Source organism: Python bivittatus, unplaced genomic scaffold (assembly GCF_059951505.1).
Source record: "Python bivittatus isolate LINGU-HERP-01145 unplaced genomic scaffold, Pbiv_v1 ctg000250_np1212, whole genome shotgun sequence".
Classification (NCBI taxonomy): domain Eukaryota; kingdom Metazoa; phylum Chordata; class Lepidosauria; order Squamata; family Pythonidae; genus Python; species Python bivittatus.
The window spans coordinates 588,264-604,506 of NW_028277057.1; the positions used below are offsets into that span (position 1 = coordinate 588,264).

Below are 16,243 nucleotides of genomic sequence, written 5' to 3' on the forward strand. Positions count from 1 at the left end.
AGGGTGAATGCAGTACCTCTTAAAGCAGCTGCTTCTTTTTTCAAGCTTCCTCTTGAAAAAAAGACACAGCTGCTTTGATGTGTAGACTCATTAATAGCTACAAATGCTTTAAAGCTGTGCTGGGCTTCTGTGGGTTCCGGAGGAACTAATCCGAACTGTTTTCAAAGCATGCGCCACTCTGCCGATATTGATTGCTGATTGGGAGGGGCCCATAAGCCTGAAAAAAAGTTAGAGATGCTTTAATGAACAGCAGAAAGATTCTGTGCTATTTTCAGAGCCTTTTAGTACCAAGAGCTGAGAAATGCCAACAGGAAGATTGCATTCATGTAATTTGCTTGGAGGTTTCCCCAAGACACTTGATTTTTCACTGTGGCAATGCTAGGCTGGATGGGGCTTGTTTGATCTAGCAGAATCTTCTCATTTTCATCTTTTTTGACTACACAATTATTGCATACAGAAATGCCAAAATATTGCCCTAACAAAGTGAATCCACTTTCATCTATCTTTGTGCTATTCAAAACTCAGTGTGTCCAGAGCAGCAGCCTAAATCTTCCTTGAAAGAAAGCCCCTTGTTCACAGCATTGCAGGGTAAACAATACATGGGTTTGCACAATGTCAGTCTAAGGAAGAGGGGAGAAAGATTTTTCCCCCAGGCTGTCCTGTAAATCTCTCCCCACTCCATTACGCTCTGGCTAGTTAAGCCACACAAGCTTAACAACCCAACACTACACTATTACAAACCATACTGCTCAGATTTATATAAAGCAGAATTAAACTATGTTTATGGCATGGTACAGTGGGTGAATATACACCAAGCAATTGGCTTTTAGGGTCCTCATCAGGGATAGGCAGCTTGGTGCTTTCTAGATGTTTGGCACTGCATGGGGTGAGGTGACTGAGACTTATGGGAATTGGAGTCCACCGAATACCTTGCATAGCCAAGAAAACAAACCAATGGATCATCGAACAAATCAGCCCAGAGTTCTCACTTGAGGCACAAATGGCCAGGCTCAAATTATTCTCCTTCAGATGCATTATGCAAAGACCCAACTCTCTGGAAAAGGCTCCAATGCTGGGAAAGGTGGAAGGAAAGATAAGATGATGACTAGCAGCAAGGTGGATGGATTCAGTTACAGCAGTGATGGGTGCACTGTTGGGAGACTTGAAGGACCAGGTTAGAACAGATTGTTATGAAAAAGCTGGTCCATCCATCCATCCATCCATCCATCCATCCATCCATCCATCCATCATCTCTCTCTCAACTCTCTCATCTACCTATGACACATAATCCAAAGACCCAACCCTTTGGAGAAGTCTATAATGCTGGGAAAGGTGGAAAGAAACAGAAGAAGAGGACGACCAACAGCAAGGTGGAGGGACTCAATGGAGGCACCTTTGGAAGACCTGAAGGACCCCCTTGGCGACAGATCTTCTTGGAGTAAATCTACCCTTGCGGTTGCCAAGAGTCAGCAATGACTTGATGGCACATAATCTATGTATCTATCATCTATCTGGAAGGGGACAGATCGCGTTCGAGGCTTGACTGATGCCTCTCTCTCCTCTGAGGACAATGCAAAATAACGACGGAGCTGCAAGCGACGCGAGAGACGAGGACTCCATTCGAGCAACTCTGTCCGGGCTCTGCCAGAAAAAAAAAAAAGTCCAACTGAAGAGGCTGACCGGGCGTGGAATGTTGGGAAATGTAGTCTCGGGAGCGCGGACTAGGGCGGTAGCCTAGGCAACCGCCGGTAAACAAGATGGCGGCGCCTGCCTGGAGCGTCCGAAGCGGCCGGTGAGTCCAGTCTGGGAGCGGGGGGCCCTCCTAGTTTCTTGCCTGTTCTCCTTGACGGCGGGGGCCCGTCAGAAAAACCCGCAGCGCCCCCCAAAACTAGTAGGGCACGTTGGGCCTGGTCCCCGCGCGGCGGCTTCCCTTGGGCTCCGCGGGGCTGCGCCTCAGGCAATGAAGCGGGGAAGGCTGCAGCTGCGTGGGGCTTCCCGCTTCGGCCTACAGGCCGTGGTTGCACCTCGAAGGCTGTTTTGCAAGGAAGGGGTGGCTTCACACTACGCGCTGAACTGTAAACCTGGGTTAACTGTAAACCTGGGTTAACAAAACCTGGGTTAAATATATACCTGGGCTAACAAAACCTGGGCGAACTGTTTATTTTTTGATTTGATTTGATTTGATTTATCTAGCCTCCCCTCTCACTTTTACATGACTCTAGGCGGCTTACAATAAAATACAGGTAGGTCTTGATTAGTGCGGTTAATGAATCCCACGAAATGGCGGTATTATTGAAAGTTGCACACTTTGAAGTTACAGTATATTTCTATGGAAAATGGGGTAATTGGTTCCAGTATGACGGACATAGGCAATGAACATGGTTAAATGTTTATGTTTATGAATGAAATACTTACAACAGTAAAAGGGGATAAATTTGTATACAAAGTGTACGCATTATCTCCTCTATTGTGCTGTAGTTCTTCACAATGAGCCTTTTCTTTTTTGAGCTGTCCTCGAAAGGAAACTTCCTTTTCTCCATTTAATGCACACCTTAATGTCTAAAACCCCAATGGCGACTGTGTGTGCGCTAGCCTCGTGCTAACTAAATTCTGGCTCCCATTAAACAGGATCTGGTATCAATTTATAAATCACATTAAATCGAATTTTGCAGTATTAGAACTCACACTAATTGTGACCTACCTGTAAATTAAATAATAAATAAAATACATAAAATAAAAATAAAACATAGCCGGGCATCATCCAACTAATCATCCACACAGCCAGGAAGACGGGCTCTTTCCCACGCCCAGGGCCCCAGACTTGGGCAGAAAACCAAGTTTTCAAGACCTCTTGAAAGAGAAACAGGGACAGGGTCAATCTAATTTTGGGGGGATGATATTCCAAAAGACCATGGCAGAAAAGGCTCTCCTTCTGAGTCCTGTCAGCTGACATACCTTAGCCAACAGTACCCAGAGTTGCTGGGCTTGCACAATGTGGTTCACAAGGCTCAGGCCATGGCTGGGTTGCTGAAGCTTTGATTCCTCCATGGCTTTCTTACCTAGCGAAAAGGTTGTCTTAACCCAGCCAAGGAGTTCCCTGGTTTTAAAGGGGAGCTTCAACTCAGAAAACATTTTGAATAGGGCTGATCTGGTCTTCCCCTCCGGGAGTTCTTTAGAGGTGTTGGAGCATGAGAACCTATGGAAGTTGAGGTCCCACATTTGGTGAGTGCAAGGGTGGAGAGGGTTGTGTTCAGCTGCAGTCCTACGCAGGAACAAGTCCTAATGTCTTCAAGGAGGCCAAGCAGCTTTCCCCAGTTTGGTACTGATGGAATAAAGCTAACTTCTGAATACGTGGATGGATCACACCGTAATAGATTTCTTTTGTGGACTGGAATGGCCTTCCAGTCTGGCACTCCCCAAATGTGTTGGAATTCAGGATCCATCATCCACAGCCAGCATAGCCAGTGATGATCTGAGGGATGATGGGAGCTGTCATTTCACACATTTAGTAGTTTCCAAATTGGCAAAAGCTAGAAGCAAGTCAGCTTCTCAGTGGGCAGATACTGCGTCAGAGAGGACATTGCTCAGGTTTGTCTTTTGCAGATTGTTGAGAGTCAGTTATACTTCAGGACTACTGTTTTCTCCTTTGCATTCCAGTGTGTGCTCATATGTTGTAATCATGATATAGTTCACTTGGGGATATTTTTGCTGTTTGAGTAAATGGGCTATAATTTCACATGATGGTTTTCAAAAGTAAAGCATTTTTTTTTCTTCTTTTCCCCACCTAGAAATTAAAATTGTGTTCAAGAAAAAACATGTCATCTCCTTTCTCCTCTCTCAACAAGATTCGCAGAATGCCACTTCAATTGCAGCCAACAGAGTAAGTGAGGGCTTATGGAGGAAACCATCTAGACCTGTGGTAGGAAAATATCCCATTGTTTGGCTTCCAACTATAACAACGGATGGACAATCCTGCCTCTTTTGAATGAAAGCGACCCTTCAGCTTTTTCCAGCAGTGCAAGGATTACATAGCAAAGGTTAAATGGTTCTTATGTTTTTAGTACAATTAGGTTGGGGCCTTTGATCTTTCAGTTTTATTATGCAGTAGTTTGAAACCACTAGCTCTGACTTTTGCTATTGCTTTCTTTATTTTTTCCTATTTTAATGTTATGTGTTCATACCAGAAATCCTAAGTTCTTGTTTGAAGTACACATATGGGCTAACTTCCTCAAAAAAAGAACTAAAACATTCCAAATAATAATTTATATTGCAACATTGCAAGCATGTGCTATATTTGAGACACCAGTGTGGTGAATGAATTTCCTCCTTATTTTTTTTTTAAATTGTTTCTCCCATTTGTTTCTGGATTTTAGGAAAAAGGCAGTACCGCTCCAGATAAATATCCAGAATGGTAAATTGACAAGGCTTCATACCTTTTATTCTAAATATTGGTTTAGATAACATTGTAAGCTCTTATAGCTCAATGATCCACAGGAATATTTTCAGATCCCAGTTATTCATAAAGATTGTGTTTAAATACCATATTGTTAATGTTATATATTTTTATAAAGATTTTAAAAATCTGCTAGAAATCAATTAAACTACAGAACGCTATGGAAAATAGCCTTTGGGACATATATAGGAAATAGGAAACTAAGAAGGGTCTACTTGATCTGGCCAAAGATGTGTCTATTCCAGCCATAAAGATAACAATTAGTAACAGAAAAACATGGTAGATGCAGTTAGTAAATGCAGTTTTAGTATGTTGTATAGCTGCCCTGGGAAAAATCTGCTTTGAATCAATCTTCCACTTTGTTACATCAGTCTACATGGGAAAATTATACAATTGATACCACATGGCAATGGATATTTCTCTCTAAACACTCAGAATAAAGATGGCAAAAGGAAATCCTAGGCTTGTTCTTGATAATAGGTTTATCCCTTTGGTTCACAGAAGATGAAGCTGCTATGATGGATGAAATTCTGGGGCCAGGAGCTCAAATTCCAGTACAAATTAATTTGCCTTCTTGCTCAAATGGAGCTACAGCACAATCAACTATACTTGGTATGAGGGAAAGGATTGGACATAGAGTTATGTTACTGGGTAATCCAGGCATTTACATTAGGCACACAGAGTCTTGGTCTGCAGTGAATAAGAGCCTAGTCATAATTCAGTATATAGTTTAAATAGTTGACCCAGACTTAATGTGTCCTTATGCTAAAAATACTTTGTGGTTCCCCATATATAACCACTACAGTATTTGGCCCAGAATTTGGATTTCTAATAACCTCATTTTTGGGTACAGAACAAAACCAATAAACAGCCCCTCTCCCCCTAAATCAAATTGCTTCTCCTCAAGGAAGTGGAGATACATACTTAGGTCCTGACTAGGATTCAAAGAATTGTACCTCAAGATTTTTTTAGGATTTTTCTTTTTCTCATGTAGCAGAACATAAACCAAATAGCACCCTATTTTTGAAGTAAGTATAGAGGAGAGAATAACTGTTCGTAGGTGAGAAATATTCAACTTGGTTCACCCAAAGCTTTAGGTGAATTTAAAGTCATTTTTTGAAACCTAATCAGTTTATATATGTTCTGCATGTTGGGGATTTGGGAATAACAGCTTGCATAATTCTTGTTTTCTCTATGTAGTCTTTAATGAATCCTTCTCTATGAATCTACACCCACCAACCTCACTTTTCCAGTTTTTATCTCTTTTGGCCACTAAACCATCCTTTGTAAAAAATACAACCCCCCCCCCCCAAACCCTCCATACATTACACAGACAGTGGGCTTGTTCATAGTATGAGTGCCTCTCTTTCCTGATTCATCTGATGCTCCAGAAGCATCCCACCTTAAGGGAGAAAAGCCAATTTTTTAAAGACTTTTGGAATGTCATCAGGGTGGGAGGCCAACAGATCTCTAGGGAGATAGCATTCCAGAGGGTAGGTGCTATAAAAGAGAAGGCATGCTTCTGGGGTCCCAATGGATAACATTGCTTCATCGATGGGATCCAAAGGCACCAACTCTGCCTGATCTTACTGGATAGGCAGAAACCATGGGAGTCCCTCAGATAACCAGGCCCTGTGCCAGGAAGGTTATCAGAGATCACCTGGAAACTCACTGGCAACCAGTGCAGCTCACCAAGCAATGGTGTCACATGCTCATATTATGACATTCTGGACCAACTGTAGTTTCTGAGGATAAAATCCTGAATTTGATTTAAGTTCATTTAAATTTGATGAAAATTAAATTTAGTAATGTCATTACTCTCCAATCAGATACTGAAGAATTTTCCCTTGTGTCACATTTTGGAGGTCTCTTAGTGCCATATTGAAGGGTTTAGGGGGTCTGCATATAGCCCCAGGTCTCAGCTGAACTCCTTGACTTGGCAATTTTCCTGTTGGCTTCTTTTACTGCTATAGATAAAGAGCCAATGCAGACAACATAGCAAGTCTTCTCATTTTTGAGCAATACGAAGTGTCCTTGTGGAACCAATTGCTCGCATGAAGGTTTACATCCAAATTTTCCTCATGTTCTGTTGATTTCATGTCTTCAGGGAATGCTCCTACTGATATGGAGTTGATGACTTCCATGATACAGAAGATTGCTTCTTTGGAGCAGAAAGTCAAGAGCCAAGCACAAGCCATCCAACAGAAGGTGACAACACGAGCAGTGCAGGAATTGCCCTTGAACTGTTTGTAACAGTTCAAATTGGAAGCTGTTGAAATTTTGTTAAGGTTTTACTTACATTTTTGCTATTTTTAATTTCTTTCTACTATTTTTTTAGGCCATCTTGTTTTTTAGGCATCTTGTCTTTTAGGCAGCTTGTTAGGACCCTGTTGGATAGAACAGCACAATTAAATAGAATCATAATTACAATAAAATAGTATAAAACAAGTAATAAAATAAGATCAAAACAAAACATTGGAGAGCAGAGGACAATAAATGTAGAGAGTTGTATAAAAGATATGCAAGGAAATTTGAAAGTTATAAGAAAAAAAACCTGTGCTAAAAGGGCATTATAGTTGCTGTTACACAGGCATGTTTGGAGAAGATACTCAGACACATTTCCTTTGACAGGGCACTTAGAGAAGGTTGCAGTCTTAAAACTTGAATAGATACATGTGAAAAGAGGTACTCCTTCAGGTACTAAACTCATGGGAGCCTTTATCTTGAAAGGCTTTTGAGACTGAAACTGAGTTATGACCAGGAACATAAAGATGGAAAATACTGGCACAATATACGCATAATATATTCAGCTCCAATTCGCACATCTTCAGCTTTATTCTCTACTAGCTAAAATTTCTGGACAGTTTTCAGAGGCAACCCTATTTACAGTGCATTGTGGGAATACACTGCATGCACAGTTATTAGGCAAGTTGTATTTTTGAGGATGAATTTCATTATTGAACAACTACAGTGCTCTCGGTCAATCCAAAATGTTAATAAACCTCAAACCTGAATATTTAAGAAAGTAAAAGTGAGGTTTTGGCTTTCTTAGGAGCATATCTATGTGTGCACAATTATTGGGCAACTATTAGTGTGCAGAATTATTATGCAACTAAATGAAAAAAATTCCCCCATCTCGTTTATTTTCATCTGTTAAAGTGAGAATAATAAACAACTCAAAATTTACAAATAAACATTTCTGACATTTCAAACAAAAAATCAGTGACCAATATAGCCACCCTTCTTTGCAATAACGGTCGTAAGCCTTCCATTCATGGAGTCTGTCAGTTTCTTGATCTGTTGATGATCAACTTCTTGTGCAGCAGCAACCACAGCCTCCCAGACACTGTTCAGAGAGGTGTACTGTTTTCCTTCACCGTAAATCTCCCGTTTGAGAAGGGCCCACAAGTTCTCAATAGCGATTAGGTCAGGTGAGGAAGGGGGCCATGTCATTATTCTTTCATCTTTGAGACCTTTACTGGCTAGCCACACAGTGGAGTACTTCGATGCATGCGATGGAGCATTGTCCTGCATAAACATCATGGTCTTCTTGAAAGATGCAGACTTTTTCTTGTACCACTGCTTGAAGAAAGTGTCTTCTAAAAACTGGCAGTAGGTTTGGGAGTTGATTTTGAGTCCATCTTCAACCCAAAAAGGTCCAACTAGCTCATCTGTAATAATACCAGCCCATACCAGTACCCCACCTCCACCTTGCTGGCGTCTGAGTCAAAGTGGAGCTCTGTGCCCGTTACTGATCCAGACGTGGGCCCATCCATCTGGTCCATCAAGAATCACTCTCATCTCAGTCCATAAAACCTTTGAAAAATCTGTCTTCAGATATTTCTTGGCCCAGTCTTGCCATTTCAACTTATGTGTCTTGTTCAGTGGTGGTCGAGTTTCAGCCTTCCTTACCTTGGCCATGTCTCTGAGCACTGAACACCTTGTACTTTGGGCACTCCAGGTAGGTTGCAGTTCTGGAATATGACAGCACTGGAGGATAATGGGTTCCTGGTAGCTTCACGTTTGATTATTCTCAAATTTTTGGCAGTTAATTTGCGTCTTTTTTTCTCGACACGTTTCTTGTGACTCTGTTGACTATTTGCAACAAAACGTTTAATGGTTCTGTGGTCACGGCCCAATATCTTAGCAATTTCAAGAGTGCTGCATCCCTCTGAAAGACTTTTTACAATTTTTGACTTTTCAGAGTCAGTTAAATCTCTTTTTTGGACCATTTTGCCTGAGAAAAAGAAGCTGCCTAATAATTATGCACACCATGATATAGGGTGTTGATCTCCTTAGGCCACACCCTCCCTCATTACACAAATACACATCACCTGATATGCTTATATCCAATAAGCATTCAGGTTTATACAGCTTGGAGGTGGAAAATATGCATAAAAATGATGATATGGTCAAAATACTCACTTGCCTAATAATTGTGCACACGGTGTAGAAATAACCAAGCCCAGGAGCATTTTTCCAATCCAGATAATGAAGTCATGTATGAATGGTAGCAGATGAGCCTGAAGACAGATAGGGAACTAATGTGCTTCCCAAGTTTCAGAAAATGGTCAGGCTTAAATCCTATAATTATCAAGTTGGGTTTGTATTTATACAAAAATGTGATTGTTGCTTTGTCTTTTGCTTTTGGGTTGGCAGAACAAGAAGATCAGAGAACTTGAGGAACAGATCAAAACCCTTAAGAAGGGAATAGGTAACATCATACCACCCTTCCTTTTATTTCAGTCCTTAACAGTAGGCAGTGGCAATGTCTTGGTAAAGATGGGAATTGTGAAACAAAAGACCGCATTTCACCCTAACCATTAATAAAGAGATGGACCTTTATGAAGTTCTAGAGTATTAGTATCTGAAACTGATGAAATGTGAAGAATGATTTGAAGGATGTATATCCCAAAGTAAAATCTGTCTTCTGTTCTATTCTGAATCAGAAGATTTATTGAAAGTAGAGGGCTCCTCTTTCTTTTTTCTTTTCCCCTTTTTCTTTTGGTGTAGTTTGATACTTCTTTTTTTTTTTTAAAGGAACTCCAAATTCTTTTTTTTTTTCTCCCTATAAAAGAAACTTCATCAGGAGTGACCCAAGTCGAGGAACTGGAAATGATATGCTTTCAGCTGCAACGTCAGGTTTGGGAAATGGAGGTTAGCTATTTAATGGAAAGAAATAAGCATTTCCTTTTTTCCTCAAGGAATCTGAGCTTTTCCAGTAATTCAAAGATAACGGACAGTTGTTGAAGTGGAAAACTACAATGTGTCTAATGCAGGCAGTAGTGAAAAGAAACGCACACATGCACACACACACTTTTTGCCTTTCAGAGTTGTTGCTGTTAAGAAGGGAAGGGAGGGAGTAGGCTTTGCATCTGCAGAGATGGCTGTGTATCAGGACTTCCTTCCCAAACACATATTTTAAACTTTGGGATTCCAAGTTTCTGTTCTGTTGGGGTTTGCCTTGCAGAATTCACACCCCTACTTAAAATGGCTTTAGTTGACTTGCAGGAAAATTAATAATTTGTAATTTCCTGTTCCATCTTAGAATGTACACTATTTTGTCATTGCACATAAAGAGTAATATACGAATTAATAAATACTAATTTTCTTGCCACTTCCTCTAAATTTTCTATTCCCTCTCCCATATAGCGGTTTCTGAATGACTATGGATTGATCTGGGTCGGAGAAGACCCAGATTCCTTGAGAGATCTGGAGTCACTAAAAGAAGAAGGGAATCCAGCATCAAGGGCTTTCTGGAAACCAGGTTAGCTGGGAGGAAGGACTGCCTTTTTAAAGAAGCATGGAAATGCACTGTATCTTTTAGTCTTGTTTTCTTCTTCCCTTTATTGCTTTTATGAATATTGAAAGGCATATTATCAGCTTCTTGGAAGAGGAAACAGTCTTTTTTCTTTGCAAAACTTCATAAAATAGCTCTTTTGATGGTATGTCCTCTCTGTCAACATTACATAATCCTGCTAATAGTCAGACCAGTGATAATAAATAGTAAGACTTTCATGTGGGTCTTAGGACAAAGCTTTTATTGACTGCTCCTATCAAGTTGATTTTTTTTTAATCTTAGGAAATAAAAATTTGGCTTTTTTAGCCCTCAGGGAAATTGTTCCACTCATTCCTCTATTCAGGCAAGCTCTGGAAATTCTTCTACTGGACTCTTGAACATTAAATATTTTGTTTTTTTTGTTTATAATTCAATTGAATGATGTGATTATTTTAATTAAATAATTGTAACTATATTATAGATTCTTTGGAGAAGTCTTTGCAGTGAGAATTACTGTATAAATTATTGTATAAATTTAAAAAAACATATTTTTAAAAGCCACAAACATATCTCAGTTTTCGGAGTGTGCTGTTCAGTATATTATGTATCTCTCCCTAGGGATAAAATGCACCTGCAGCATAAGATGAGAACCTTATCAGATAAAGCAATGCTTTTGTTATGCAGAAATGCAGATAATACCATTCCGTTCATTTGCCACTGTCCACCAGAGCAGTCTTCCCCAAATCAGTGCCCTCCAGGTGTATTTAGACTCCAATTCCCAGAATTCTGGCCAGGAGGGCATCTGGAGGATATCATATTTGGGATTGGGAAGGCTGCTTTGGAATGTTGGTGTTGCTTCAGCAAAAATGCAGTTCAGGTAGAGAGCTTGCACTGACATTCAGAGCTAAACAATAGGGGCTGGAAGATGCCTAACTATTGCTCTCTCATAATAATTTCTCCTTTCATATAGGCGATGCCATCATTTCAGAAACCCCAATCAATTTTGATTTGATTTTTGAGAATCTGAAAGATTTGAATGTGCTGGCTGGAGAAGGTGTGTCCCAAATTAAACACACTACAGGTGGAGCTCGGTTGAAGCAGTTGGATTCAGTTCCTATCACCTTCTATCAGAATGGGATTGTCATGTTCAATGGACCTTTCCGGTCATATGAAGATCCTTCCACACAGGTAGGGATCATGTTTTGAAGAAATGAAATTGTTGACCAGCAGCTAATCTGAAAGTTATTACATGTACAAAATAAGTCTTTTGTGGCAATAATATTCCCCCACAATCACTGCCAAGCCCCTCTCCTTCCTTTATACTGTGGCAGAGAATGGCAAGAATCTTGTGATGGACTGGAATGGAGGAAGGGGGGTGAAAACGGCACTCTCGTCTCCAGAGCAACGCTCTGGAGATAAGCGGAGGAAACTGGCGCATCCCTAAAAATTCCAGAAGATAGTGAATAGCTGTGCCTGGGAACTAATGGTCAGTCTGAGAAGATTTCTGTAAACAGGCGCTGGCTAATAAACCTTGCTGATGGAACCTGCATGGTCTCCAGGAGTTCTTTGGGCTAGGCCTGACAAATCTTATCTTTTAAGGGGTCACTGGGCATCTTGACTATTGCTTTTGAAAAGACTGATAAGAAGCCACAAATATGCACCTGAATTTTGATCATGTGACTGCGGGGACGCTGTGATGGTCATAAGTGTGAGGACTGGTTGTAAGTCACTTTTTTCAGCGCTGTTGTAAACTTCAAAGGGTTGCTAAATGAATGGTTGTAAGTCAAGGACTATTTGTAAGGTCGTAAGTCGAGGACTATCTGCATTTCTCATCTGTTTGCTCCTTTTAGCTGAAAATGCATTGCGTGTTTTTTCATGTTGATTGTCATTCTGGAAGGGAGTTACAAGTTGGGGGAAATGAAAATGAGCAGTAAGGTGTTTTCTTTCTGATGGCAAAAGCCATTTGGCTTCCACTTGGCTTCCATTTTCAGACAAGCACAAGATTTTATGTGTTACTTCTGTTGCATTTCAAGGTCACTTGATAAATAAATTCCAAATAAATGGAAGCTGCTGCTTATTTCAGCCTGTTGCAGTTCCCCACACACAATGACCAAGCTGTCTGGAGCCTTTACCACATGCGGATGCTGTAATTTGGTGTGACTTCTTAAAGTCCCCACAGAGAGGTATTATAGCAATGTATGCAAATAAAGTCTCTTATGGTGAATAAGTCAGACAACTATTGGCTGAAAGTTGTAGTTAAGATATTTGGTTGAATAGTCTATTTTATAGCTACCCAGATTTGAAAGTTTTATACAGAGAAAATGTATTAAATGCCTTTAGTCCTCTTATCCTATATTCACCAAATTTACTCAAGAGCCTTGGAACATTTCTGAAAATCTAAGTATACAGTGTGGACGGAGACACCTCCATCTATGTTCCTGTTGACACTCAAAAAACTCAAAAAAATTGATGGGGCAGGAGTTTCCTTTGTATGCTGATTTTCCTTCAGCAATGCTTGTTCTTTTGTATGCTTGGTTTTTTTTTTTAATTATTATCATTTCTATCAATTTATCTGGAACAGATGTTAGGCTGATTGGCCTATACTTTCCTGGATCTCCACTTAATCACTTTTTAAAAAGTGATGTGACACTGACCCTGATTTGAGTGAAAATTGATAATTTTTGCTAGGAGGTCGGAAATTTCTCAACTGCGTTATTTAAGACCTCTTAAGTGGATGCCATCACGACCCAGTGATTTGCTACTACATAGTCTCTCAAGACCTCCTAGAATAGATTTTCATGATACCCCAATTTGCTTCAGTTGTTCCCACCCTGAGAAAATCAATGCAAGCTCACTTATCTAGTCTATGTTTTCTGTAACAGGCAGAAGAAATAATTAATTCAGTTTTTCTGCAATCTCTATACAATATCTTTCCTGAGGATCTCTTTCACACCTCGGTTGTCTAATGGCCCCTGAGTGGTTTTCTGCTTTGAATATAAGTTTTTGCATTCCTTATTATCATTTTATGATTTTTCTGCTAGACTTTGTATTCTGCTTTATTCTCCTCATTAGGATAGTCTTCCCATTTCTTGAAGAGGTGGGATAGTACCTGGAAGGGGGATTATATACTTAGGCCTACTCTTTTTCAGAGTTGCCCAAGATTCTCAAGGTTGTTTCACTGACTATCTAGTTTTTCTTCGTATGTTTCTGCTCTTTGAGGTAAAATATTGTACATTAGTTTTGTCTTACTTGGTGTCTTTCAGGAAATGTTGGACTTTGTTACTCTAGCCATCCTGGCCAATGGATAAAGTCCGAAGTGTCCAAGAGCATGAAACTGGGGAAAGCTGTAATAAATAGGCACTTCCTGTCTACTCCCCCCACAGATTGCTGTTTCATTGGCTTCTCTTAGACTCTATAGTGAGCTTATCTTTACCAGGAACAAACATGAAGCTTCCCCTCCCCTCCCCAGATTGCAAACTTGTTCTAAATTTTACATGTGCAGTTGAAGCTGTGGTTTCACATTTAAACCTTGGGATTAACATTTTACTATTAGAATAATTGAGAGCCAGTTCAGTGCAGTAGTTAAGGCACCAGGCTAGAAACTGGGAGACTATGAGTTCTAGTCCTACCTTAGGCATGAAGCCAGTTGGGTGACTTTGGGCCAGTCACTCTCTCGCAGCCCTAGCAAGAAGGCAGTGGCAAAACACTTCCAAAAATCTTGCCAACAAAACTGCAGAGGCTTGTCCGGGTGTCAGTGCAGGGACTTATCTAGGTGTCAGGTTGACCAGTCATCAGGTGTCAAAGACTGACCCAAAGGCAAACAACAGATAGAAAGATTAAAAAATATCTTCCTTGCACCACCCATTGAAGCACATATAACCCACTCTCCCCACTTGCAATGCTCTGTGGCTCAGAAATAGTCAGGAATGGACATCTTGAGATTGCTGGAAATGCAGCTTGGTCAATGGTTGGAAGTTTATTCAGGGAACACACTTGTATATCTTTTGGGGATATAGTGACTCACACTAAATGACACAGAGCACACAAAAAATTCTATGTTAATCTCTTTGCTTTGTTGATTACAATATAGCAAAAGTGTGGGGATAAAGTAGCATATCCCTATTGGGTATAGCATACCCGCCCACTTTTTTCATTCTCACATAATCAGCAAACCTCAACAGAAAAACCAATCAAGAAACCTGAAAAATGAATTACAGTCAAAATAGTTGATGGAGCGTCTTCCAAACAGGCCCCTGTCTGGCCCTCCTTTTTACATAGTTCTTCTACTCTTGGCCTAAGCTGTGCTCTCATTGGCTGCTGTCATTGCTGGGCTAGATAGGTTTCATTACTTGATGTGCAGTTTTCATCAGGTGGCCAGCATCCAGTCTGGTCTAGTTTTAAACTGGGTTACTCATTGGTCTTCGTGTGTCCAAGTCTGCAATCCTTAGATTGCTTGGTTTGCTCTTTTTCTCAGGCCATTGCCTATCTGCCGTGGTACTAAATTCAGATGGAATCTATAAATTTTGCAACAGAAAATGTTGGCCCATTTAATTTCATTCTTTTTTTTTATGGTGGGAAACAGTATATTTCTCTGTTTCAAAGCCCTGATAAAAGGGGAATACATAAACGGAAATAGATAAGGTGCCAACAGCGAAATATTAAGCTTTACTCCATTGTGGTTGCTTTGTCACTATGGGGTAACCTAATGAGTTGGCTCTGCTTGTGGTTTCAGCATTGCCTGCGAGATATCATGGATGGCTTCTTCCCTTCTGAGCTGCAGAGGCGTTACCCCAATGGTGTCCCATTTCAGGTACGCCACCACTGCTGTTTTATAGCTTCCTGTTTGTGAATTCTTGGTTTGTTGAAACTCCAGAATTGAAAATTCAGAGGTAATAATGCCTACAAAAAGGTACTCTAGTACAACTAAGTGTATTGGCCCTGTGGATTTATGATTTTGGATCCTTACTCACAATCAGCACAGCTTCTATGAGGTTTGTTGAAGTGTCACTGGCCTGCAGATGGAATAGCTTTCTGTTCAAGTTATTGTACCTAACTTCTGTTTAATTCAAGTAACTGAGAACTGATTTTTTTATAAGCAGTTAGATTCTTTTTTCTTTTTTGTTTGAGGAACTGAGAATGCTTGTTGCATTGGAAACTGGAACAATTTTTCTCCTAAAACCTTCCTTACAACAGCTTCATCCTCATTTCTGTATTTCTGCTTTACAGTAACTCTACTAAAGATAGATTTTTTTTTCTTTTCCTTCTTAATTTGTATTTTTATTTTTTTGAGTTTCCTTTCTTTAAGATTGTTTTGTTACAAAAATAAAGATAATAAAATTTTAAAAAATTCTAGTGATAGCATTTTTCACTAATGGAAATTAAAAGATGTTTTTAGTGGGTAATATAATTTTTAAGAATATTATTGGATGTATGAATAAAATTCTCTTGGAAAAATTAGTTCATATTTCCATTATGTGACTCAAGGAAGCAAAATGGGAAAAAAATATTAGAAAAATGAAATTCACTGATGTTTTTTATTTAGCACACCGGCTTTCAGAAAAGAGCTTTACCAGGGCAGCTAACAACACTTGAAGATCAGAATGTATTTTTAAAAAAACCTGAAGCAGTGAATAAATTAGGACAGTTTCTTTAAGAAGTATGGGAAAAAAGTAAATACACAAACTGGAAATAGAAAAAGTTAAATGGCAAATAGAATTTTTAAAAAATGGAAAAAGACACATTTAATTGAATTGTAGGAATGTATATAAATTAAGCCTTCAGTTTGTTAGTGTAGGAAATCTTGGGATTTCCTGATAGTCCCTCATCCAAATATTATTCAGGTTTACCCTGCTTAGTTTTTCTTTTTTTTTTTTAGATCAGCCTAGAGTGGCAAAGTGCAACTGTCTAGCTAGATGTTTGCCAGTTAGTGATGAGTAAGGCATGCAGCATGAAATGTGATTTCCTTGTTTTACAATGATATCCACAAGGTAATACAAACACAATTTTATTAT

At 39.7% G+C, this 16,243-nt stretch overlaps 1 protein-coding gene across 9 annotated transcripts in view; it reads left to right on the plus strand.

Moving 5' to 3' along the window:
• Positions 1–16,243, plus strand: part of UBXN11 (UBX domain protein 11) — a 31,914-nt gene that overhangs the window by 2,780 nt on the left and 12,891 nt on the right. For 2 of the 9 annotated variants that reach the window (XM_025176630.2, XM_088140914.1), the window contains exons 2-10: positions 3,789–3,880; positions 4,374–4,411; positions 4,955–5,065; positions 6,561–6,661; positions 9,113–9,167; positions 9,531–9,610; positions 10,106–10,220; positions 11,203–11,420; positions 14,965–15,042. In XM_025176630.2, the coding sequence (XP_025032398.2) occupies positions 3,789–3,880; positions 4,374–4,411; positions 4,955–5,065; positions 6,561–6,661; positions 9,113–9,167; positions 9,531–9,610; positions 10,106–10,220; positions 11,203–11,420; positions 14,965–15,042 (888 nt within the window). Of the gene's footprint in view, positions 1–1,746; positions 1,793–3,788; positions 3,881–4,373; positions 4,412–4,954; positions 5,066–6,560; positions 6,662–9,112; positions 9,168–9,530; positions 9,611–10,105; positions 10,221–11,202; positions 11,421–14,964; positions 15,043–16,243 lie in introns of those variants that run through there. The other 7 variants (XM_088140918.1, XM_088140913.1, XM_088140920.1 and 4 more) reach the window with 7 other exon arrangements.